Raw genomic sequence first — 26,583 nt, forward strand, 5'->3', positions numbered from 1 at the left:
ATTATGAAGATAGTTCGATTTATTGTTATTGCGTATGATTGAAAATATTTATTGAAATAGATAATATATAATTAAAAAAAAAAAAGTGTTCTAGTCAAGTTTAATAATGAGATAGACCCTGATGATTCAGAAATGACTGTAACTGTTTGTCAATGGATTAAGTGTCATCATGTTTAATTGGCTTGGTTTATATCTTTGTTTAAAAAATGAATATTATTGTACAATAAATAAAAAGACAGCAATAAATAAATGAAATAAATCAATTATATACAATGTTATACATATATAATAAAATCTATACAGGACTATTCTATAGAGTTTATATATAATATTTCTATAAAAACTATTCTATAGGAAAAATTTTATAAAACATTCCGTTTCGGATATTTAATAAAAATCATTCAAAATTCTATAGAAGAATATTTTTATAGAACAGCGTATTATTATGATTATGATATATACAAATCATTTTTTTTATAAAAATAATCTTATAAACCAATAAATCCTATAAAAAATTAATAAATTCATTCTCTAAAAATCAACCACAAATTTTATAGAATTTGTATAAAAATTTGTATAAAAATTTTTATAAAAACGTTTTATAGAAATGTTTATAAAACTTTTTGCTACGTGTACCAAAGCGGGGAAGACGAATTTTGTCAAAATTTGCCAATGTATGCCAAAAATTGGAGATTTTTGCAAACTTTAACTAATTTTGGCAAATTTTGTCAAAATTATTTTCACCAGGGTAATCTTATATAATTTCAACATCTGAATTTCTTTAGATAGACAATTCAACACAAAGCTATTTAAAAATGAGTTACACTGTATAAGTCAATATCTCTTCAAATATACGATTGCTTAAAACTATCATTCATTCATTATTTACTATACATTATTTTATCATCTGTTTTTTTTTCAGTAAAGAACGATGAAAGTAGCCACAACAAATACAAATTGTCATTATCTTCAAAGAAGTTTGTTAACTTCTAAATCTGAGTGATCTTCTGAATTTAATTTCAAATGCAACTGGTCGTTCATATTAAGAAGAAGATGGTGAAGATATTGTACTTATAACTAATAAGTAACATGAAACGTCACTTTTTTATTGTTAAAAAGTAAAAAAAAAAAAATTCATAATAAGAGTTGTATTTTTAGATAATTTTCATAAAAGTTGATAATAAAAAATTTATTTTTATTTATAATTATAGTATATGATTGCATTATACAATTACATTATCTTTCAGGTGTTTGTCTGAGCCCTGAGGTGGCCAGTATACAATTATGATAACTATAAATATTTCTATAATATTTTCATCACAATTATTCCCCTGTTAAGACTGCTAGATTGAATTCATTGATTTAATCTTTTCCTAAAAATCTTTTCATGAAGGCTCCACAAGCCTACGGCACCCGTATTCACAGGGAATTACAATTTAGGGCTTTTTTTCTCCACTGGCAGCGCTTGTGAGCTTTTGTATGTGAAATCTATATGAAAAAAATTTTATAAGCACCATCAATGACCAAAAGAAGCCCTAAATTGTATGAAATTTGCTCTGTGAATACGGGTGCACGTATAAGCACTCAATGTCCCTACCCGGCTTCCGTATAATAGTAATACTCATACTCGTGACAGCTGATAAGGTATGCGCATGTGCACTAGCTCTTCCTTGATTATTAATTTTCAGCTTTTTATTAATATTTTTATAAATTAATTATTATCAGGCAAATAATGAGGCAATGAAATTAGGATCCAGCAAATTGAACTCTGCAAATTAACGATAAAAAAACTCGTGATAATTGATTAGAATTTTTGTTTCGAATATTACTTGAACAAAAATTATTCGTCAAATTTTATCAAACTTAGGGCAATTTTATCAAATTTTGTCAAGTTTTGCTAAAACTTTTCGATTTGAAAAAAAAAAACCTACTCATGTTGTCTGCATAACTAACAGAACATTACATGCCTGCATGCGAGAAACATTTATCAATATATTATTGTCCATTTTCTTCTGTTTGATTAATATTATCAGTGGCAATGATGATAACAATTTGACAATATCTTCCAGTTTATAAATAAATTTTGAAGAATTAACGAAATCATATAGTTTCTTTTAAATTAACGATTTAAAAAAAATTTGGTGAAGTTCGATGAAATTTGACTGAATTTGACAAATTTTGTAAAATGTTTCCAAAATTTATCAAAAAAAAAAAAATTATCAAAATCAACAAAATTTGACAAATATTGCCAAAAATTGCCCAAAAAAAATTTGACAAAATTTGTCAAAATTAGACGAATTTTTCCAATTTTTGTCAATATTTGCCAGTGTTTGCCTAAAATCGGAGATTTTGGTTAATTTCAACTAATTTTAGCAATTTTTGTCAAAATTATTTTTAACAGGGAAGTCAAAGAAAATATTTTTCAAAAATCAATGAAGCTAGTGATTTTTATCACGTCTCTGTGATAGTCAAGTATATGTGTTTATATTGTATAGCAATGGATTCATCAACAGATTCAGCATGTCATTTACAAATAACACTACTTGTAGCATATTATCGTAAAATACACTGTAAAAAAAAAATAATTAGTTTTACTATGTTACTATAGTACTGAGGGACGTTTTCGGAAATATGGTTCAACATATTATTTTTTATAATTTTTTTTACGATGTGCATTTTAAATTTCACGATAGTAACATAGTAAAAAGTACTCTGCTGAGGTAAAACCGGTTTTTATTATGGTTTTAGTAGACTTTACTTGTTCAATAGATAGTCTTCACTATACCAATGATACGAACAACCATAAACTTGTTACTTTGTACTATGTTGTGTGTTTAAATTCACCATGACCGTGAGGGTACATTTGGAAAATGAACCGTACTATGGAAACCTTTAAAATGTGCTATGCAACTCGTAGGTGTTACTATATACAAAATGGTAAAAATTATTAGGTCTGTAGTTAGTTTCACTATGCTAGCATGAAAGAAGAAGGGAATAAAAGAGAATAAATATATATAGACATTTTCGATTCTTCTACTGTTTTATACCGGAATGGCAATTTGGGTAAACGATCGGAGTTCGAATCCAGAAACCCGGGTTCGAATCCCGAGTTAGGTCAAGAAATAGCCAAGTTGAAAAAAATGTATAAACATAATAATAATTATTATAAATAATTTAAAGTTATTTCTTAAATAAACAAATAATTCTGTTTTTTTTTATCGAAAATACAAATAGAATATAATGAAATGTACTATTGAACATCGTAAATCTCACCATGCAACATAGTAGATTCAACGAACGCTAGACTTGACTATGCAACATAGTACTTCTTAACAAGATACATCGTATCTTCTCCAATTGGAACATTGTAAACTATACTAGGATAAAAAATTTTACTATGTGCAATGCACATTGTGCATAGTACATGTTATTATTTTTTCGAAAACGTCCCCGAGTACCAGAAAAAATAGTAAAAATAATTCTTTTTTTATAGTAAAACTAATTATTTTTTTTTTACAGTGTACATATTAAAGTTGTTAAATTTGATTATAGTCCAGTCAAAAAACTTCGAAGTTCGCCAAATTTTTCAACAAGAAAAATGGAAAATATGGGCAGATTCCTTGTGACGAGCTGATTATAGATATGTAAAAAAAAATTGCATCAACCCGTGGGAAAGGATTGAAAAAAAATAAATAAAGTTTATTTTTTAAAAAACACATAGAAAAAATAATTTTACAGAGAAAAAGTTTCGTAACTTTTTGTTGAGAAAAAAATTTGCAATTTTTTGGTTTTTTTAGTTTTTTTTTTTATAGAAGGGTTGATTTAATATCAGGGTTCAAAGTTTAAATTAATCGCGTAATCGTTGTAAGTAGTGGGGGAGCTAAAAGTTTCAGGGGAAAGTTGAGAGGGAAATATATTGTTGTCGCGCTCACACTCGGTTACACTCGGCCACGCTCGTTCATTCGGTTCCTACTATATCTGTCTTCTTTAAATATGTATCTTTCTTTTTTTTTCAAATCAAACTCTGAGCCGATTTTCATTTTCGAAGCATCCGCGGCCGAAAAATAATAACAAAAGCAATTGTTTATTGTTAAATTAATATTAACAAATGGATACTAGCTTCAATAGTTAACCGATTTCAATAATTTTTTTTTTGTTTTAAAGGGCTTGAAACGTGCTATTATATAATTAAATGAAAAAAATTATCACTTAAAAAACAACCATAAAAAAAATTGTTTTTTGTAAAATTATTATTAAAAATTAAATTTCTATTTTAATAATTAATTGATTTGAAAATTTTTTTTTTTTGTTCTAAAGGAGACAAAAAAAACTTCAATATTATTGTGAAAAAAATATTTTCACTTGGAAAATAACAATGAAAGCAATTGTTTATTGTAAAATTGTTATTTAAAAATTAAATTTCTATCTTAATAATTGATTTATTTATTTATTTATTTTTTTTTTTTGTTTTAAAAAAGACAAGATAAACTTCAATATTTTTGAAGGAAAAAAAAAATTTATAAACTTGAAAAATAACAATAAAAAACCATAGATCAAGAATTTAGTATAGTCATATTCTTATGTATATTTTAATAAATATCTATCATAAGATTTCTGGCTTCGAGGTAAAGTACTTGCCTCACAAACAGAAGGACCCGGGTTCAAATCCCGACCAAAGATTTATTATTTTTTTTATTCCATTAAAATTTAAGTTAATTTTTCAAAAATCAATTTACGGGAGGGGGAGGGGGGGGGGAGACTGTTACAAAAATTTAAAAATTTTTATAAAATTTTTATATAGTTAAAATAAAAATTTTATGAAAATTTTATAAAAACTTCTGAACAAGTTTGCCCATTTTTTATAAAAATTTCATAAAATATTTCCGTGGGGGTTAAATACAACAGGGACAGTCTCGTGTCAAGTCTGTGTTAACGAGGCTGGTGTGAGGCCAGGGAAAACAAAAAAAAAACAGGGTTGACACCAGCTTGGACTATTGATGCCTGTGTAAGGCCGGTTGAAAACAACGGGGACAGTCTTGTGTCAAGTCTGTGTTAACGAGGCTTGTGTGAGGCCGGGGAAATCAATGGGCACAAGGTTGTGTCAAGGCTTGATACACGACCCTCGCACAAGCCTGGCACAGTTGTTCAAGCCCGAGAACTTCTACCTGGGCGCTTGGTGCTGTGCTAGGTGCGTGAACCTGACACCCTACCATGAAGACTAGAGACCAGGAGAACTAACTTCGATGGTGGGGTAACATTTCGTGGCTTAAACTACGGCGGCTATGTAGAGTCCGCCACTTTTACTCTTGAACGGCGTACTATATGCAATCGGCCGGCTGAAAGACAAAGATGGGCTGAGGTGAACAAGGATGAAAAAATGCGCTTTAAGGTTCATCGTTTTTTCTGTCTTAATATACATCAGTTTGACTATTTTTTAGATTAAATTAAAAAAAAACTATGGTAAACATAAAAACATTAGTATGCTGCACTAACACTTTACCAGCTAAACACATTCAGTTAAAGAACTTATATATATGTGCGTGACTGCCCAGCGTCTACAGAAGCCTGACCCGACTTTGGTCAGTCGAGCGTTCAGACACGACTTCTGACTGCGGCGCTCCGAGAGCGAACGCGCCTTGGAGACCAATAACATAAAACTTGTATTCTCGGGACCAATCCCAGAAAAATCGATGAAATTTTTTATCATTATTGTTTAAATAACCATTTATTAATATTTAGAAATGTCCCTCATTTTTTATTGTATGCAAATCGCTAACAGGTTTTCATTTCTTTTTAATTTTTCTGTCATTTTCTCCTACAATATTCTTAAGTAACTTTATCAGCTATAATCAAAATTAATTTTGTTCTATTATCTATGATATTTATATTTTTATTTAGAAAAAAAGTATAATCATCATACAGCTGCTCGACTGTTTGGAAGTTGTGAGCGCGCCTTGGAGACCACTCGGCTATGAGCGTTCCAAAGCGCTTGATCACAACGCTCGAACGCGACAGTCCGACAGCCGGCGCAGACGCTCCTTGGAGACCGTACCTTTACGTAGTGCACCGTTCAGGAGTAAAAGTTGTGCACTCTAGATAGCCGCCGTAGTTATAACAACCCCCACCACGGGAGTTAGTTCTCCTGGTCTCTAGTCTTCATGCACCCTACTTTATCGTAGAAACTTTTAGTAAAGTTCATTTGAAAGGTCTTAATTTGTAGTAATTTGTAGTGAAAAAGATTTAATCTGTAGTTCAAAAATTAAGGGTGGAAGTAGGGTTTGAATGTAATTTTTTTAAAAATTGTCTTAAAGCGATGAAATTAGGACCTATACAATTGTTAGAATTTATATAGTAATTTGTAATAAGAAGGTTTTAATTTGTAGTTCAAAAATTAAGGGTGGAGGTAGGGTTAAAATGTACTTTCTTTACAAATTAATAACAACAGAACGAATTAATAACAAAAAAAAAAATTTTTTTTGAAGCAATAATCATATTAAAATTACATAACTTTTTTGTTTATAATAAAAGAAAAATCCAACAATTGTGTTGAATGCAGACGGTCTTGTAGAGAATAAAGATAAACTTTTATTTACCCGGTATTCGAAATAAAAAATATTTCGTGGAATAAATAGTGGAAATATTGCGCTGCCGTTTGTCCATCATTTCTCTTTTTTTCATTTTTTTCTGAATATGATCCATGGTTGGTTTTTCACCTTTTCTCCAACCTTTCACCACCTAAAATTTATTGCGACTTTTTCTTACCATTTCTCCAACCTTTCTCCATCATTTCGAGTTTTGTAGTCCAAGTCTTTCGAAAAAAAAGTGTCTTTGAATTTTTATTTTTTTCAAAAGAAATAAACATCATCATGCTTTGCGTTATGTAACAATTAATAATTAGTAATTTTTTTTGGAACAATCGAAAATTGGAAAAGTTGGAATAAAGTCGGAAAACTGGTGGAGAAAAGTTGGAGAAAATATAAAGTTGGAGTAATTACCGCCATTTCTCCAACCATTGGTCATTTTCAGAAAAAAGAAGAAAAAGTTGAACAAAAGGCCGAGAAAAGTCGAAAAAAGGCGAAGAAAAATTTCCACCAGGGTAGCATCAACATTAAAGGAATTCAATTACACAAAATTAAAAGCTAAACTAATTAATTGCACTTATAGATTTTTATAATGCATAACATTTGGTTCAGTATACACTTTAAGGCATGTCCAACGCGGAATGAAAATACAGAGAAGTTTTTGAAATTTTGACAGTAGATTATTTATGTAATAATACTCAATCCCTAATTTTTTTATAATTTTTTTGTCGGTGGTTTTTTTTTAATTAATTAATAAAGTTGACATTTTTCAAGGAGATTATACATAGGCTCTCATGGCCAGCTGAGTACACTTCACACAAACCTGGTTAGAAACTATATAAAAAAATACAGAGACTATTTCGAAAAACTGATATATTATAAAATGAAAAAAGACGAAAATTTTAAGCAGTATATGAAAAAAGTTTTGTCGGTGGGTTTTTTTTAATAAATAAAAATAGACGCGAAAAATAGGAATTTTTACGTATTATTGTCGGCATAGCTCAAACATAGAGTAAAACAGAGTAAAACTGACAAAAGAAGTTTGCATGAGTGGTCACACAGCCACGTAATTGTCGTGATTTTTTCTGCCAATCGCACTCTATATTCAAGTTGCAAACATTAAATTCCAACATAATTTTTAAGTTATAGTAAATGATATTTTGGATAAATAAACTTAAATAAAATAAGTCTATAAACATTTTTTTATTATGAAATAAGGTCAAATATGATAAAAACAACGTTTTATGATCGATAAAGAAAAAAAATTATTTTTTTAGGGTTGGCATTACATTTCATAAAATGTAAAATAGATAGGACATCTCTCCTCCACAACACGCTAAAACCGGCGTTGGACATGCCTTAAGGCTGAATGTCAAAATATTGAAAAAAAATTCCCTCTCACAGATTTTGATCAAAGTAGGCTTATTTTTTAAGTGAAATAAAGATCTATTTTATCAAATTTTTTTTGTAATCTTCTACCACGATTTAAGCGAGATAATTGGGGTCAAAGTTGACGCTTTTTACACACGCATAGGAAGCATCGGCACGTTTTCACTTCTATTGAAAAAACGCTCTCACAAAAAACCTTTATTTTACTACAGCTAATACTTCTTCAAATTACGAAAATAATGAAAAAAAAATCATCGATTTCTACCACGGATTTTGAAAGTTATTAATTATTTAAGAATATTAAAAACAGTCAAAAAGTACCGGGTGAAGCATTGAAAATCTGCTGAAGTAGATTAGTGTGTGTAAATACACTTATACTTTTAAAGACGTGGCAGTAAAGTATAAAAATTTTAGACATTAGGGGGCGCTTATTATTTTTTTAAACTATGGTTATAAGGGTGCCCTTTTGCACCCAAAGAGTCGTCCTACTTTGGGATTTACATTCAGCCTTAATATGGAAATCCCATCATTCACCACTAGGGAAGTTATAATGCGCATGTCAGATTTGACTGAAGTGCTATCTTGTACATGTACACAATAGCTGTTAACTCAATTTGTTCATAAACTATCGAATAAAAAAAGCATATTTTTTCAATTTAATTACTGAGCCGCGTGTTAATAACTGGAGAATAATCAATAAGTAATCACTAACTCACATCTCTAGGAAATATATTCGAAAATGATCTGCCAGTTTTACTAATGTAAATAAAGACTGATCTATTTTTGCAGTTCTCTTTGATCAGGGACTTTGTAACTAATGTTTTTTTTATATTTATATTATCACATTCAATTCAGACTTTTTATCCGGCCATGGTTTCAGCTTCACTGCACTTTAGATTTAATGCGATTTAACAAAATAAACATTGGTTTAGCTACAACTCGTGTCGTTTTTACTCTTTGATTATTCAATCTCATACATCGGTCGTAGTTGACGTTAGTTTTGAATTTTTTTTTCTATTAGTTGTATGGAAAATATCGTTATTTGTAGTAATGTACAATCGAAGAAGATTGGCTAATTTTACGTATGTTAGTTCATGCGTGAAATATATGATTTTTATTCTTAATTTTACTTTTTGGGTAAGCTTACAAATCAATACAATTTTATTCATTTACTTATTGGGTTGAATCGTTTCAGCTTTTTGGAGGATTGCTGATTGGAGTTGGTCTTTATGCTTTTTACGACAAATGGCAAACTACAGGCTCGATGAGAGTCGAGACAGTATATGATGTTGTACTCAACATTTCCCTCGTCCTGATTATAGCTGGTGGAGTGATATTTATAGTTAGCTGTGCCGGCTGTGTTGGTGCGCTCAGGGAAAATACATGCTTACTTAAATTTGTAAGTTATTATTTCTATTCGACGTCGAAACGAGGTTGAGTGGAGGTTAAAACGAGGCGGAGAATAAAAGATACCCAAAAAGACTTAGATAATAGATATTATACTGAAAAATATACAATAGTATTAGTTATATTAAACGAAAATATGATAATAAAAACCATAATAATGGTAAATTTATTAGGTTTTTATGTATTTTATTTTCTAACCCGATTCAACCTTGATTCAAGCTTGTTTAGACGTTGAAAAGTAACGTTATTCGAAATTGAAAGTTAACGTTATTCGACGTCGAAACGGAGTTAAATCGAAGCTAAATCGAGTTAAAATAAAATACATGAAAAATTATTAAATTTATAATATAATAATAATTATTATTATTATTAGTAATTATAATATATATTATGATCAGAGCCGAGAAGTTCGTCTGTTATTATTATTATTATTATTCTTATTATTATTATTATTATTATTAAAATTATGTTTAGTCAGCTACTGCGTTTTCTTGGACATTTTTTTTTTTTTTTTTTAATTAAATTACATGTATTTTATTAATTAAATGAAAAAAAAATACCAAGGACAAGCATTAGCTAAGGAAAAGATGTACCCGGTCAAAATATTTATATTTATACACGGAGAAAAATTTTCAGCAAATTTTGCTATGGCGCCATATCATTGAGGGTCTATCTTCTGACTATTAAAATATTTACTATCATGTTAACAAAAGAAAACAATTTTTGCTTTGAAAAATTGAAATGTACCATAGCAATTTATATAATGTTTTTTTTTTTGCTATGTTCAGAAAAAAAATTACAACGCTATAAGAAATTTTTACCGAGGCCAAATTTATAAGTTAAAATAATCTAGCCTAAAAATTACATTGTACCATAGCAAAATATATTTATTTTTTTTTTTGCTTTGTTATTCATAAAATTTTACGTTGTTGCTGTGCACAAAATTAAAATGATCCTCTGAAAATTTACAATGTGCCATAGTAAAAATTTAATTCTCTTAGAAATCCTATAGGTGTCACTGATAAATACAAAGCAACATGGTTAAAATTACAATGGGCCATAGCAAAAGCAATGACAGACTCAGAAATGTCAACCACCCCCACTTTTTAGCCGACTGCGCAGGCGTGTCTTTGCTTATGTTTAAGTTGTTAATGAAAAACAAACAAATGTTAGCTTTTGTAAATGTTGTTGTGGCGCAGCGGATAACGCGTAGGAATTCTGTTCGGAAGGTTTGAGGTTCAAACCCTGGTTTAGGTTAATAAAAGAAATAAAATAAAATAAAATAAAAAGAAATGAAAAAAAAACAAATAAATAAATTATAGATATTGACAATAAAAAACAAAATTTTTATAATATTTTCAATAAATGGAATAAATTTTGCGTTTGACCATAACAAAAATTACTATGGTACACAAAAAAAAAAATAGCCACGCCTACACGATATTTTGCTATGGCCCATATGAAAATATCATGAAACCGATAGATGGTGCAGCTCAGCTATGGGCCATTGTAAAATTCGCTATGTTTTTTTCGTAAAAAAAAATAAAAAATTCTCTCCGTGTATGTAACAATATATAGTTATATGATATTTAAATTGGCTTAACAGGCTAATATATAATCATATGTAACTGTATTTTATAATATATAGAAACTTATACCTTAAATTTATTAATTTAATAGAAAAAAATATTTTTTCGTTGTTTAAACAATTTAGTGTTTTTTTATTTATATAATGAATGATTTATTTGTCCGAAAATATTACACTCTAAATACTTGACATCACTAGGATTTGAACACGGTATCTCCTAGTTAAAACTCCAGAGCCTTACTTACTTAACCATAGCAGCAACAATTAAAGGTGACGAAAATTTGTTCTACTTAAATATTTATTATAATCATGGCAATCCAAGAATTAACCGACACTCAGCCGGTATATAAATTTTATTTGTTTCTTATACCCCGGAATGTATTTTCATAATTTATGAAAAAAAAATTGTTTTTCTTGAAATTCTCGTTATGTATAAAAATGAGTAGCTGTTATATATTAGTGAACAAACAAACTTTCAATATTAAATACATAATAGCGGCTTTTAATATATTTATATATGTCAAAAGAATGAAAAATGATTAGTCTTGGTGACCCAAAGAACAATCGACGAATGGCAAGTCATACGTTGGCCAGCCTTTAATGCCTTTAATGTGCCAACTCTTGGCTCAATTGTATATTCCCAGTCTTAGCAATCCAATAATTTACCAAGACTCGGCCAATGAATTGCTTGATAAAAGCTTATTGTGTGTTTGGCTATAATTGAGACTAAGTAAAATACCTAATAGCTGAGTAAACTATTCAAGATATAGGAATTTTTATTCAAGCTTGTTTCTCAAATTCGGCGAGTTTTATTGATTGCCGTTATTAAAATTGAAAAATTCATAAAAAATTTAATTTATCGAAATTTATAAGTTATTATAACTCGAAAACTATTGAAGATATCGAAATTGTTATCTATATTTTGTTTTTATTCAACGAATTTTTACGATTGCCATTATTATATTTAGAAAAAAAAAAAAATCAATTTATCGAAATTTATAAATTATTATAAATCGAAAACTATTCGAGATATCGGAATTTTTATGAGGACATTTTTTCTGCTCGCCGAGTTAAATCGATTGTCATTATTAAATTTTAAAATTAATACGTCACTCATAAAAAGCCGTTTTTTCCATATTTCAACTCCATTTTTAACCACTTTGCGCATTCGTAGGAATTATTTCCGTATTTTTCCCGTAATCGTGAGAGAATTTCCTGACTGAAACGAATAAAAAAACATGTCTGAAATATCGGAATAACCCCTAAATAATATACGTTTTTTTTTAAATTAACTATCTTCTTACATCTCTAATCAAATTAAAATTAGATTTATTTTGGGGAATAAATACTTGTAAAAAAAAAACAATTTTATGTTACAAGGTCAGTGGGAATAATGTGTGAATTTCCAAAGAGGGCTTTATAGTCAATTTTAATTGATATTTCTTGCAATAAAAAAATTTAATGATGAATTGATTAATTAAGACAAATTAATCATGATTGTCATGATAAGTTTAATTTAAATATTGCTCATGATAACGAGGCTTAGAATCATGTTTACAGATGTTGTTCTATTGCTGATTCTTACGCGCAGAAGGTGATTATACGAGCTCATAACATCCTACTATTTCTAATAAACGTTAAGTTACCGGTTTTTATCTACATAAATAAACTGCTGAGAAAATCATAGTCTCCTTTTAATTCTCTGCCACAACTAACTTTACCACGAACACGATTTATCAGCAAAAATATTTTCTTTCTCTGCATGGTGTTATAAAAAAAATATTTGATAGAAATTCAAAGCGCCATAATAAAAGATTAAGGGAGAACGGTACGTATCATATCAACCAAAAGTTTTGTCCCTAAGCTCTATTTTTTGCCTGTCCCAAAAGCAGTCGCTGACGTGAAAACTTTTGATTTTTTCTACCCACACAATTACAAAAAAATTCACACCTACACAACAATAGCGATTTGGCAACGTTTGGTTCAAGTAAACATACGTTTCAGAAACGCAGTGGATAATATATCATCAAATTTATAACAGGAATCCAATGGGTAGTTGCAATATTTTTGTTGACAAGAAAAAAAAAAATGATAAAAAAAGCGTTTTTTTTTTTAATTGCTATTTTTTTTATTAATAAGAAAATAGTAACTGATAAAACTAAAACTGTCAATCTGTTCTACATAACTTTGTTTACTTATATTCACAAAAAAACACTATACAAAATAATTCCGGTCTACACTTTTTTTTACAATAACTACTGTTTTGGAGGGTCATTTTTTCATTACTCCATAAGACCCCACGTTAAATTTTTTTTTTTATAAACATTATAACTTTTTAACTAAATCTGTAAAAGACTTGAGAGTTTGTTTTAATAGATTCATCATCATTTCAACTACCTGAAAAAGAAGTTAATTGAGGAAATTTTTTTTTTTTTCAAAATAAGAAGTGCTCTTCACAAGTCAAGAACATTTTGTTCATGATTCGAAAAAATTATTTGCAAGGAGAAAACTTCTATTTTATAAAAGTATCGATCTTGGTTGTAAAATTTTTTTTCTTCTATGTATATTCTATTAACAGGTATTCATTGATATACTATAATTTCTAAGCAGTTTATTTATGTAGAAAAACCGGTAAGTTAACGTTTATTAGAAATAGTAGAATTTTATTAGCTTGTATAATCAGCTTCTGCGCGTAAGAATCAGCAATAAAACAACATCTGTGAACATGATTCTAAGCCTCGTTATCATGAGCAATATTTAAATTAAACTTATCTTGACAATCATGATTTTGAAGGATTATTTCTTAGATTTTTTTTGGTTCTCAGATGATTGCGAGAGTTTTTATGGAGATCCCACTGACATTAAGACATATATTACGTAAAATTTGCTAAGCTTTTTGAAAAAAATATTTTCAAAACGATCAATGTATGCGCACTTCCATAAAAATCGTTTTTTTAGAACTAAAAAATGGAAAAATATTTTGGAAAAAATATTTTAATTTGCTAAGCTTTTTGAAAAAAATATTTTCAAAACGATCAATGTATGCGCACTTCCATAAAAATCGTTTTTTAGACAAAAAAGTGAACTTTAAATGGTTTAAAAATATTTTGGAAAAAAAAAAATATTTTTTTTGTAAAGCTGACCTTTTTTTACATGGAAAGTGATTCATCATTGAATTTTTTTATTGCAAAAAATATTGAATAAAATCGATTAAAAAAAATTTTTTTTTGCAAAATCGTGAAATACCCCATATAATATTTGCTAAAATAATGTTAGGAAAAACCTGAAAAAATTCACAGACATATATCTCGATATGAGCTACAAAATTTATAAATTTCAATGTGATTGCAGATAGTGACGCACGAACCGTTGATCATAATTGGTAGACATAGCCATATATATATATATTAGACCGTTTCAAAAAAAAAAAAAAAATTTTTTTTTTCTCTCCCACCCCCTAAAATCTTAGTATTCAACAAGACAAACAATCTACTATTTTCAATTTTTTTTTTTTTTTTTTTTTAATGTCGCTCATCGACTTCGAATATTTTCCATTTAAAATACATGTAAGCAGAGTGTTTATTTAATACTTTTGTTCATAACTTCATCAATTTTCAAGCTAGAGACTTGAAAATTCGACCGTTCGAAAGCTTGAAAAAAAAAGGTTCAAAACACATATTGAAAAAAAAATTTTCAATCAACTGTTTCGCGGCTAGAAAACTTTGTAGACGTTTATTTCTAAAAAAACGATAATTTATTTATTCGAAGACCTTTGGGCATTCATTAAAAAATAAAAATTCGGCATATAAGATATAGTGTCTAAAGCTTTTTAATAAAGCTTTCTAAATAATCATCTTGAATTCAAATATATTGATTATTTTGAGAGTTATGATTTTCTGAAACATTTAAAAAAAAAACAGTGTTATTTGTGCAATTTTTTTATAAACGAATAAATGCTGTTTTCATCTAAGTGTTTCAGAAAATTATAACTCTCAAAATAATCAATATATTTGAATTCAAGATGATTATTTAGAAAGCTTCATTAAAAAGCTTTAGATACTTTATCTTATATGCCGAATTTTTATTTTTTAATGAATGAAAGGTCTTCTCAAAAATTTTCAAGAATGAACGTTACAGGCCGGTAATAAATTTTTTAAAAGCTTTTCTCAATCGAACGGTCGTATTTTCAGTCTCTAACTGAAAAAGTATTAAAGTAAATGAACTCTGCTTGTAAAATCGAAAATATTCAAAGTCGATGCGACATTAAAAAAAAAATTGAAAATATAGATTGAACTTGTCTTGAGATAAGGGAAATGACAGTCTATATATACTTTTTTCGTCAATCAACAATTCAATAATAGGTGTGTTCGTTCACTTTTCACACCGAGCGTATGCACGGAGCGTATGCAAGGAAGCGCTAGCGTTTTGCGGTCATTTGAAGAAACTGTAGTAACTAAAATTTACTATTTATTTAATGCTATTCGTTTTTTTCAGTTCTTTCGCTCTCTTTCATTATTGTTAATTGGTAATTTGTTCTTGCGTCTGAGAAAAAATTATTAAATTAACAAAATAAACACAATGACTGAAAATAACGAATAAGTAAATTAGTAAATTTTAGTTACTAAAGTTTCTTCAAATGACCGCAAAACTCTAGCGCTTCCTTGCATACGCTCCGTGCATACGCTCGGTGTGAATAGTGAACGAACACACCTAATGAATGCGTATGACCAGTGTTGGGTAAGGGTGCGTTCCGTCGAGGACCGCGGTCTACCAAAAATAGGCGTGGTTTATCATGGTGAATTTAATTTCGTTGTAGTGTCAGCACTGCTATGTATTAGAAAACGTAAACAAACATAAGCAAACGTAAGCACCGAAAAATATGATCAACGTATTATAAAGAAAAAAATAATTTGGCATCAAAAAAAAAATTGTCAATTAAAATAGTAGGTGTATATTGTTGTTATCTCAATTATTTAGCCTGTAAATTGTATTTCTTCTCAAAGTTAATGCTTCAAAACCTATCATAACTCAAATGTAAGGTTAGGACAGCACTTATATTTTTGTTATCTTTCAAGATCTTAAACTGGCTGATGTTGCTGTTCATTTTCAACAAAAACAACAATTACTACCTACATCAGTCAATAGATAATGTGTTTGAAGTGGAATTTTTCTTTTCATTTTGTTAACTGTTATTAACAAATTTATTGTTTTAATTAGTTTTGATAATTTTATTCAGTACAAAATTCAGTAAGCACCACATCCACAACATTAACAATACATACATAGAAAGGTGTAAAAAAAAGTATACATGAGTCTGGTTATTTTTTAGGGATTCCTAGGGAGATTTTTAATTTTTATGGATTCACTCTGATTATGGCCAAAAAGGACCGCGGTCCCCCTACGGAACGCACCCTAAATGGGCGATTTTTCGAGTTATTTACATTACATGTAATTTACATGTAATTTACGTAAAAAACGTAAATAATGTAAAGAACCCATACCTAGCCCTACCTGATGCCAAATAACCTGTTGTTGTAAACAGAAAAAAACATATGTCAATGTCATCTAGCTTTTTTGTGAGAATAAATACAATAATAAATAAATGAACGAACGATCATAATTATTAGATGAATATTTATATAAAATAGTTCATTATAATATTATAATCAATAGCATTAACAAAAAAATTTAGTAACATGTGTGCCAAAAAAAGCAGAGTTAGTTAAAAAATAAGCATGATTTTTGCATATTAATTTATTTAATAATTACGATTATTTAACTAAATGTAAATAAATTTGTCGTTTTTTTAATTAACTTAAAAATGACATTTTCGGCTAGTCTCATAATTAAAAAAAATTATACGACTTTGCATTAACCAAGAATTTTATATTAGTATTACACAAGAAAAAAATAGTTATTTTTTTGTATCAGATATTTGTTAATTACATATTATATATTTATTTGGTGTTCTGTAGAAAAATTTATAATATTTTCATATTATCTTTAGCAAATTATTGAAATATTAATTATCTGTTAAGCACAGAGTTTTTTTTAGGGTTTTATATTTAAGCCAAATTCTTATTCAGCTATTTAAAATATTTATATATTTGTATTTAACGACATTTAATAAAACATATGTTTGCAAAATGGCTACGAAATACATAGTTCCAGACTCTCCACGGCGAGGCGCGCAAGTCGTGTAGTTTACCATGTACAAAACAAGGTGTAAATTACATGTAAATTACATGTAAACTACATTGTAAATTACAATGGGTTTCATACCTACCCAACACTGCGTATGACATAATATGACACGAGCACCGAATATATATTTTACAGTGTAAAGGGTGGTGTCCACTATGCAATTTTCCCAGATATCACCAAAAAATATAGTTGAATTCAGTTACAATGCTAATAAGCTAAGGGTTTAAACTCACGATAAGCCTAGTTTTGCTTGTAAAACGCACTAGCATGTGTAACAAGTTAGGGTTTAAACGACAAGCTAACGTTTGCTTGTAAAGCGTACTGAGCACGCGCAACAAGTTGGGTTGTGTCGAACTTGTAAACATGGCCGTCCTAATTCTCATAAAACTAGTAATATGTCCCCAGACATCGTGGTTTTTTAGTAATTTTACGTGTTGCGCATGCTTAGATCACTCAGAATTACGTCAGCCATGTTTACAAGCAAAAGTTAGCTTGTCGTGCGTTTGAGCTCTAAGACATTAATTTAATATAATTGAAATACTTTTCATAGATTTTCAAAAAAATCACACTTGTCACGCTCTATTCTTGTCTTTTGTATATGAAACTACTATAATAAAGTCGCGAGTTTGTGACTGCGCATACATTTATGTAGAACGACTACTAAATTTCAGTAAATCTGCATTGGTGTGAAAGTCTAAATTTTATTTGGGAAGAACCGGGTGGGGTCAATAAAATTTTGTCAAAGATTAAGACTTAATTATATGCGTTAAATATTTCCTTCTTGACTTATTTTGGTATTATATCTTTTTGTATCTTAAAAATTAATAAATATCAATATAAAATAAAATTACTATAATCACATAATTAGTAGGGATTTCGAATACTTGACGCTCCTTTTTGTAAAAAAAACTGTTTCTTTTTTTGTTTAGATATCACATCTTTTTGTAAAGTCCTTCAATCATTCGATAGAAAAAACGATAATATTAAAAAGTATATAAAATTACTTGGTACCATCCGTATTAATTTTTGTTCGTTCTAAAAAAAAATATGTAAGCATTTTTTGCATTACTTCGCCAGTTCTTGCTAGCAACGAACAAATTATCAATTTTTATCCAGCTAGTATTCTTGCGTAAATAACTGACAAAATAACTAACTTTATACGTAGAACCCAATCAGCGCCAAATTGGCAAATTTGAGAAGCTCGAGGTACAGGACATATTTTGTCCCATTTCCAATGTACGGAGTTGAATCTCCTTCTTTCTAGTCTTCTTGGTAGAACCACAAATGTGAATTTTAGAAGTGGGTATTCCTTTGATTAAGCAATTATCATTTTTACTTGACCATTTAAATTTATTGATGTAGAGTAGACTTAAAACAATGATATCATTAATTTTGAGGACTTCAATCTTTCTTAGAATTTTCGTTGATCTAAAACAATCGACACATGTACCAACCCCTTTGTGCCACAATGATAGTGATTGATCAATAAGTTCTTGTAAAGTGAATGTGTTATTTTTATTTGGTATTAAAAGATTTATCATAAATTCGTTTGACAAGGAAACATTTACATATGAACACGATTCACATTTTTCTAAATACTTTTGTTCGTAGCTACAATTGTACATTGCTAATGAAAAATAAATAACAACATAGAGCTGTGAAGTCGTAGAGACCGAGAGACCACGATATTCAATCAATATTTCATATTTCTATTTACATATCCTGTAAAAAAAAAAAACTCATTAAACTTGACGGAAAGAAAAATAAACAATAACAACATGAGACTTGGGAACATAGCTTAAAGTATCATTATTTGATTCGCGCCATCGATGCGATATTGAATACTATACTGACATATATAAAGGTTTTTTCACACCATCTAAATATGTTAGCTTTCTTGCTCTATAGACCGATGCTTCTGGCAGCTGATTTAGAAATTCGAAAATAAATCCTTTCGTAAATAGAAATATTTTATATTTTTGTTTACATATGATGTAAAAAAAAAAACTCATTAAACTTGATGGAAAGAAAAATAAACAATAACATGTGACTTGGGAACATAGCTTAAAGTATCATTATTTAATTTGCGCCATCGATGCGATATTGGATACTGAAGTAAATATGAAGGTTTCCCACACCATCTACTATTACCTTGCACAATTTTATTTTTATAATGTTGTCAAATTGCTCTGGACTTGGAAACCTTATTGCTTTGATCTGATTTGGTTTTATAATGTTTGTCAGAGTGCAGTAAGGTTTTAAATAATCTTCAAGAAAAACGCAATTTCTGAAAATGATTTTAAAGTTTTAAAAAAAAGTATACATCTTAAAAATATGTTTTTATTTTTATAAAAAAGTGTGATATTGATTTAATAAAATGATCAGAAGACATAATATATTTATCTGATCAATCATATTTTGAAATAATTTCCCAAGGAATTGGAGGGTTAGGTTCAACTCGATCGCTCACAACAAGCTATTATCGCCAAAGCTCGTGTTTGCCCCTCCAAATTCGAAATATACTATTATTCACCAATCAAAAAATAATTAATTTCATCATATTTTATTTGTTCATAATTCAAAAAAAATATAATTTTATACAAATCACAAGGTCTTGGACTCAAAACAAATCTTAGTTTTATCCAATGAAATTAAGTTTTATTCCAAGGAAATATTTTTCATAAAAAAAGAATATTATTCTTTGTCTTCTGTAGTATTAGACACTTCAGTTGTTAATAAAGATAATCCTTATATAAAACAAGATATTTATGCATTATTTTAAAGTTTCAAGTGATTATATTTAAGAAGCATTGTTGTTGAAAAAAGGAAAATGTTATTAATCTGTACTCGTAAATGCCTAAAATTTAGACACTTTAGTTCTTAACGAAATCAAATGCGTTATCGAGCAAGAGGACGGAACTTCACATGTAGCCTGATATACACTGTAAAAATTATTTGTCGTTTTTAAGACCTAAAATGCTAATGAATGGAATATTTTGTCTGGAAAAAAAAAACAATTGAAAGAAGATAAAAACAGTTTATTTGAAGAAAAAAAAAGTCTTAATAAAAAAACAAATTTCTCATTTATATAGATTTTAAATTCAATTTAAATATTGTAATCATGAATTGGAGTAAGAAAACATTGATTCCCCTGGCGGAAATGGTGAGAGCTAAGCCAGAAGAAAACGATATCGCTTTTGTCGCCAAAGCCAGAGCAAAACCAGAGCAAAGCCAGAGATAATAAAAACAAAATATGAACAATATCAAACGTGAATTTGGGCTTTATATGGATATATTATTTAGATTAAATTATTATTGAACTTATTTTTAGCAATAATATTGATGTAAAGAGATAAATATGAGTATAACAAGTAATGTAAAAATTGACAGATTTTGACGTTTTGAGGTTCAAATACAAATCAAATGCTCATAGATATTATATATTCTATGAGCATTTCAGAGAAAAGCCAGACTTGTAAAAATTTATTTAATTAATAACAAACTAATAATAAAAAATTGACAGATTTTGACGTTTTGAGGTTGACTTGAATCGGCTAAACACAAAATCCTAGCGTGAAGCAATAGTAAATCCAGACAAAAGTCAGAGAGAAAAGCCAGACTTGTAAAAAAGACATTTATTTATAACAATAGCACTAACTATTAATAAACAATGAAATTAATAAATTATAATGACTTTTAGAGACTTTTTATTGTTAAAATTAATTTTTCGCGTAAAAAAAAAACACATTAATCTCTGGCAATACAAAAAGCCAGGGAAAGCTAGAGTAAAGCCAGAGTAAAACCAGACAAAAAAAGTCAGAGCAAAGAGAAGAGGAAAGCCAGACTTGTGAAAAGACATTTATTTATAACAGCCTTTACTATTAATAAACAATATTAATTAATAAATTATAATGACTTTTTAGAGACTTTTAATTAATATAATTAATTTTCGTGAAAAAAAAAAACACATTAATCTCTGACAATACAAAAGCCAAGAAAATAGGCAAAATTAGGGTAAGGAAGCCAAAACAAAGAAGCCAGAGTAAAAGGCAGACTTGATGTGTTTCTTTTTTTCACGAAAGTAATTATATTCTTCCGGAAAGTCATTGAAATCAATTTGTGACTATTATCGTAATAAAAAAACTCTCGACCTTTATATTACCAGAGATTGATTTTTTACCTGGAATTAATTATATTACTAAAAAAGATAGTCAAGTTCTAAGGTAAACCTAAGTGTTCCGTAAATTTTATTTTTTTCTTGCTGTTTACAGAAATATTGTAAAAAAACAGTTTGTGACACTACATATCGCTAAATAAAACAAAAAATAAACGACCGAAAAATTTGAAAAAAATATTGTAGACTCTACAGATGAAGCGTCGTCGATTAAAATATTGCCGGAATTGATCGGTCAATATTTGGAATTGGGCCATGTCCAAAAATGGGCATGTTAAATCTAATAAGGCCTAAAAAGTAAAAAAAAATATCATATCTGTTTTTGGAAAAAAAAAAACCTAAATTTGTTTTAACATCGACTAATTCGTTTAGCGGTTCAAAAAATATCGCGAAAAAACGAAACGTGACACTACATATAGTTGAATAAAAAAAAAAATAAACGACCGAAAAATTTGAAAAAAATATCGTAGAGTCTTCAGATGAAGCTTCGTCGATTAAAACATTACCGGAATGGATCCGTCAATATTTGGAATTGGGCCGTGTCCAAAAATGGGCATATTAAATCCAATAAGGCCCAATAAGGAAATAAATATGACCATTGCTTTTGGCCAAAAAAAATAAAGAAAATGAGCATCTCACAAGCCAATTCGATTCAGGACTTCTCGTTTTATTTCAAAATAATAAAAAGTCACAGAAAAGCGAAAACATAACTAAAAAGTCTCTAAAAGTCATTAAAATTTATTAATTCAATATAGTTTATTAATAGTTAGTGCTATTGTTATAAATAAATGTCTTTTTCACAAGTCTGGCTTTCCTCTGGCTTTTGTATTGCCAGAGATTGATGTTTTTTTTTTTTTTTTTAAGCAAAAAATTAATTTTAACAATAAAAAAGTCTCTAAAAGTAATTAAAATTTATTAATTTAATATTGTTTATTAATAGTTAGTGCTATTGTTATAAATAAATGTCTTTTTTACAAGTCTGGCTTTCCTCTGGCTTTGCTCTGGCTTTTGTCTGGTTTTACTCTGGCTTTACTCTGGCTTTCCTCTGGCTTTTGTATCGCCAGAGATTGATGTGTTTTTTTTTTTTTTCCACGCGAAACATTAATTATATTAATAAAAAAGTCTCTAAAAGTCATTAAAATTTATTAATTTAATATTGTTTATTAATAGTTAGTGCTATTGTTATAAATAAATGTCTTTTTTACAAGTTCGGCTTTTCTCTGGAAAAGGTCTGGATTTACTATTGCTTCACGCTAGGGATTTTTGTGTTTAGCCGATTCAAGTCAACCTCAAAACGTCAAAATCTGTCAATTTTTACATCACTTGTTATATTTATATTTATCTCTTTACATCAATATTATTGCTAAAAATAAGTTCAATAATAATTCAATTTAAATAATATATCCATATAAAGCCTAAATTTACGTTTGATACGTTAATATTCTGTTTTTATTATCTCTGGCTTTGCTCTGGTTTTGCTCTGGCTTTGGCGACAAAAGCGATCACGCCAGTTTTGCCAGGGTCCACATTACTCATATACTTAAATAAATTTTTTTTTTCTTATCTCACATAAAAATTATCTTTACCAATAACCGGAGTGTCTAAATTCTAACCACTTTTTGTCTTGAAGTAAATGTACATGAGTCCTGGTTCATAGATAAAGTCCTTCGATTTTTAAAAACAGTTTCTTAGATCAAAATATAAAGCTTCCCGAGTGGAAATTAAAATCAAGTCTTGATTTAAACTTCACTGGGAAAATTTTTAGTTAAAACTGATGGAATTGTTCTTAATTTTAGAAGAATACTTCTTGGCGAAAAATGGTTGATAATAAAAAAAATTATTTATTTTAAATAAAAAACGATTTGTTTATAAAAAAAAAAATTCTCACTTGAAATCATAATTGGTTCGTAAAATTCAGATAGAGTCTTGTTAAAAACGATAGATAGTTCGGGTCAAGAAGAATACTTCTAAACGTAAACCTCACGACTTCTTGACACAAGCACTATTATGATTATTATATTCCATAAGGTTCTCGTTTCAAACGGCAGAGGGATTTGTTTAAGGAATAAACTTTTAAACTAATAGGTGCGTTCTTTCGTCAATTTTTTGTTGACGCATCATGACCGCGCATTTGCGCAAAAGCTGAAAAAGCACGTAAGTTTTTAATTGTTTTTAAGTGTGAGTAACGCACACATACATACTTTGAAACTTTTACTTGATTTCTCGACTTCTGCGCAAATGCGTGGTCATGATGCGCCAACAAAAAATTGACGAAAGAACGCACCTAATGCTACATGGTGTTTGATTTAGACAGTGGCTGTTTGTAAAAAAGAGCTGATCGTTTATTTAAAACGATATAATGTTTGTTTCAGATGACAGATGACTCAATAAAAACAATCAAAGTAATGAATTAAATAAATTGGATTTTGTTATAAACAAAAAGGATTGTGAACGAATCATTTCTTTGTTTGATACAAACGAAATTTTTTTTAAATCAAACTAATGATGTGTTGGATAATTAAAAATTTTAGATGTCATTCAAAAAAAAATTATTATTCCCGGCAAATCCAAAATTCTTTATGTGTCAGAATTAAGTTTTGATGTCTACATTCGATTTCGCGGTCAATCGGATAACATGCTGGCTTTCCGGTCTTACGGTTCTCAGTTCGATCCCCGTATAAATCATTTAGTTGAGGAAAAGAAAAAAAAAGTTCAGTCTCATAGTTTGATTGAGTTTATAACAAAATAAATAAATATCTACATAGAAAATTTATTTTTAATTATTTTCTACATTCAATCTCGCGGTCAATCGGATAACGTGTTGAATTAAGTTTATAACAAAATAAATAAATAGTTTCATAGAAAAAATAATTGATTAATTATTTTTCTCTGTTCACATTTCCAACATATCATTAGTTTGATTAGGAAAAAATCTCGTTTGTATCAAACAGAAAATTGATTCTTTTAAAATCTTTTTTGTTTATAACAAAATCCAATTTATTTAATATCTACTTTGATTGTTTTTATTGAGTCATCTGTCATTTGAAACAAACATTAGTTTGTTTCAAATAAATGACCAATTCCTTTTTACAAACAGCCACTGTTTAAATCAAACACCATGTGCCATTACTTTAAAAGTTTATTTCTTAAAAAAATCTTTCTGCCATTTGAAACGAGTACCTTGGGGAATATAATAATTATAATAGTGCTTGTGTCAAGAAGTAGTGGGGCTTACGCTTAGAAGTTTCTTTCTTGACCCGAACTATCCATCGTTTTTAACAAGACTCTATCTAAATTTTATAAACCAATTATTATTTCAAGCAAGAATTTTTATTAAACGAATTGTTTTTTATTTATAATATTGATTTCAATGAGCAAGATTGATTTCAAATTCATTCTTGATCAAAACTTGATCAAAAAATTGAAAAAAAAAATTCTTTGTTTCACTGTTATTTGTGGTGTCCTAGAGTAAAGTAAGAAAATAATAAGGATAGAATTTTTTTTTTCTTTTTTTCTAAAACGCACTCGCTGAGGATCAAACCGACGAAGTATAGATTGACGTAGAAAAGAGAACGCTTTAAACCGCTTGACCACCAAGTTATTGAAGCTTATATATTAGAACTGAAAATTAGAATTTTTATTATAATTAATGAATTCATCTGACATTGAAGGTGATAATAAATTAATTTATTTAAGATGAATCAATTTATTCAAAATCAATCAATTTATTCAAGAAAAATTGATTTATTGATCAAGTATTGAGACCACGTTTGGATCAGGCTGGTCTTATTAAGGATGACTCAAAGTATTCTGGATGGTATCTTGATCAGGTCAAGCATCTAGATGAATTCTTGATCAAAACTTAATCAAGCTCCTCGAGTTAAGGCAACTTTGATTCTGTATTGATCAAGACTCGAAGTTAAATTATGCTAGCCTGAACAGATTTCCAGTCGGGGTATTTGTTAGTTTTCAAAAAAAAATTGTTTTCAGTCAATTTTATTTGATATTTTTTTTGATAAAAAAATTCAATAAAAAATCATCTTTTACTTATAGTTTTATTATATTGCAATACTCGACTTTCTATATCGTATTAGCCATCAAGGTTTAGGTAATCAAAATGTTTTATATGAACAAATCCTATCGGGTCTCAGTACACAGTTTTTGCATGAGCCTTTCACGATAATTAAACCTCAGAGTTATTATTTATAATATATAAAAAAATGAGAATTAAATTCATTAATGAGTGTTAAATCCAGCTGAATAATTCATTTATAGTAGTTATCAGTATGTTTATTATTTCAGTTTTATATTTTCCTCAGTAACATATTTTAAATTTTTCAAATACAATTGATATGGAGAATTACGCTAAAAGCCAACTAGCTTTTGTTTTGCTTAAGCTACTTGTTATTTAATTATTGTTGATTCAAGTACGTATTACAGATTTGTAACACATTAATATTTTCTAGACTAGACTTTACTGTAAATAACTTGTCGATTTTGAAATAGAAAATTTTCTAGTTATTAATTGAGTTTTGTCACAAGATTGATCAACAAGCTCACATTTCAATATTAAACCAAAATCATGGAAATCGTTTATTAATTTTTTTTTTTTTCGATTTACTCGAAATTTAACATAGATATTCAGTTCAGCTATCTGATTGTACAGATGACAGGAAAAATTACCCCGGATACGTTTTGTGATCACCAGGAGGTAAAAACTGATTTTCTCATCATCTTCAGGGTTTTTTCAATTCGATAATATATAATCTGTTTTTTTTCTGGTTTATTAAAAGATATGATATTTTTTTTTATGGTTTATTGGAAGATATTATATTTTATTTGGGAATTTTACATTAATGTTTCATGTCATAGAAAAAATAATAATTTGCATTTTCTTTCAAATATACAGCCTACTTAAGATATGTATAAAATCAGTGATGATCAGATAGAGTCACAACGTAGGTGTTCAATTGTCCCAAATGTACAACAAAAAATTATCGATTTTTTACAAAAATATTTGCATAAACATAATTTATTGATAAAATTATTTAAAAATCCATTACAAAATATGCCAACAAATGAATGCAAACTAGTTCTCCGAGCTGATAAAATACCTTTAAATAAACATGCACGACGTTTTAATTTACCTCTTGCTCAAAAAGTAGCTGCAATAATCAATGGAAATGAATTTATAAAACGTAATATTATATTACGAAAACGTAGTAACGAATTCGTAATAG

General features: G+C 28.4%; 1 protein-coding gene across 2 annotated transcripts in view; it reads left to right on the top strand.

Moving 5' to 3' along the window:
• Window positions 1-587: 587 nt before the first annotated feature.
• The window catches only part of LOC122857595 (tetraspanin-33-like), a 66,843-nt gene continuing 40,847 nt past the window's right edge, over window positions 588-26,583 (top strand). The window contains exons 1-2 of one of the 2 annotated variants that reach the window (XM_044159850.1): window positions 588-1,056; window positions 9,166-9,369. In XM_044159850.1, the coding sequence (XP_044015785.1) occupies window positions 1,024-1,056; window positions 9,166-9,369 (237 nt within the window). In that variant the 5' untranslated portion in view covers window positions 588-1,023. Of the gene's footprint in view, window positions 1,057-5,871; window positions 9,108-9,165; window positions 9,370-26,583 lie in introns of those variants that run through there. The other variant, XM_044159849.1, reaches the window with a different exon arrangement.

Source organism: Aphidius gifuensis, linkage group LG5 (assembly GCF_014905175.1).
Source record: "Aphidius gifuensis isolate YNYX2018 linkage group LG5, ASM1490517v1, whole genome shotgun sequence".
NCBI classification, from domain to species: Eukaryota; Metazoa; Arthropoda; class Insecta; order Hymenoptera; family Braconidae; genus Aphidius; species Aphidius gifuensis.